We start from the raw sequence: 929 nt of genomic DNA on the forward strand, positions 1-929 counted from the left end.
TCGCCGGCCTGAGCCACGTCCCGCAGAGCCATGGGGAGAGTGCTCTGTACATGGGGAGAGAGTCTAAAGACAGCCTGTACCGTGATTTTTCCATAATGGAAATAGTGCAGATAAGCAACAGGAGGTTTCATTATTACTTAGGGCAGCCTTTGGCTCTCTCAGTGCAAATACATGGCGATGAAGCCGCGTTGCCTCAGCAACTTCATTGCCAGAGGCTGTAGAGATTGCCTGGGTGCAGGCACGGCGCGTTTCCAGAGCCAGGGCACGGGGACGCTCCTTACCTGCCTCCGTGCCATGCTTTGCCACCGGCACGGGAACGTTCGAGCACTCAAAGTACTCCAGGTCATCTTCTGGCTCGCCCTTCTTCTCCAGCCCGGCCGGTTTCTGCGCGGAGGTGGTGGAGGCCAACTTTTCCTCATCAGTGGCGTGTCCATCCCGATTTGCAATATCTGGGATTTCTGAGATCAACGCTCCTTCATCCTGCAGGATCAAGGCATGCGGTTAAGCAGGACTGAGCTGATCCGCGAGGATCAGGCAACCAGGCTGCCCGGTCAGCCCGTGGCAGGCACGGCAGGCTCAGCATGGCACCCACCGACAAGCTGCGCCCCACCAGCTCCGCGGCGGGTTTTGGCAGAAGGAAACACATGGTGCCGGGGACAGAAGTGATTAACAAGCAAAATCCATTAACGTGACCGCAGGGCTCGGTGCTTTGCCCTGGCCCACGCTGGGGACAGGGCTGAGATAGCGCACACGCACGGTCCCTAATGGACCACGTGGAAAAGAGAGAGGGTTTTACTGGCCAGGAACCCCGCTGAGGGACAGGTTCCCCCCAGGGTGGGCACCAAGCACAGCTCTCCTCCATCCCTTCCCATGGGACAGGCGTTCTCTCCGTGGCAGAGAGGTGCTGCTTTCAGGGAACCGGCCCTTCG

The 929-nt window shown here is 59.0% G+C and overlaps 1 protein-coding gene across 1 annotated transcript in view; it reads right to left on the bottom strand.

Moving 5' to 3' along the window:
• TACC1 (transforming, acidic coiled-coil containing protein 1) overlaps nucleotides 1-929 on the bottom strand; it is a gene marked incomplete at its 5' end in the record, with an annotated part of 22,176 nt that overhangs the window by 6,448 nt on the left and 14,799 nt on the right. Inside the window, one exon of the mRNA XM_009895418.1 lies at nucleotides 282-480. Within this exon, the coding sequence (XP_009893720.1) occupies nucleotides 282-480 (199 nt within the window). The remainder of the gene's footprint in view (nucleotides 1-281; nucleotides 481-929) is intronic.

This window comes from Charadrius vociferus, unplaced genomic scaffold (assembly GCF_000708025.1).
Source record: "Charadrius vociferus isolate BGI_N301 unplaced genomic scaffold, ASM70802v2 scaffold661, whole genome shotgun sequence".
In the NCBI taxonomy this organism is placed as follows: Eukaryota; Metazoa; Chordata; class Aves; order Charadriiformes; family Charadriidae; genus Charadrius; species Charadrius vociferus.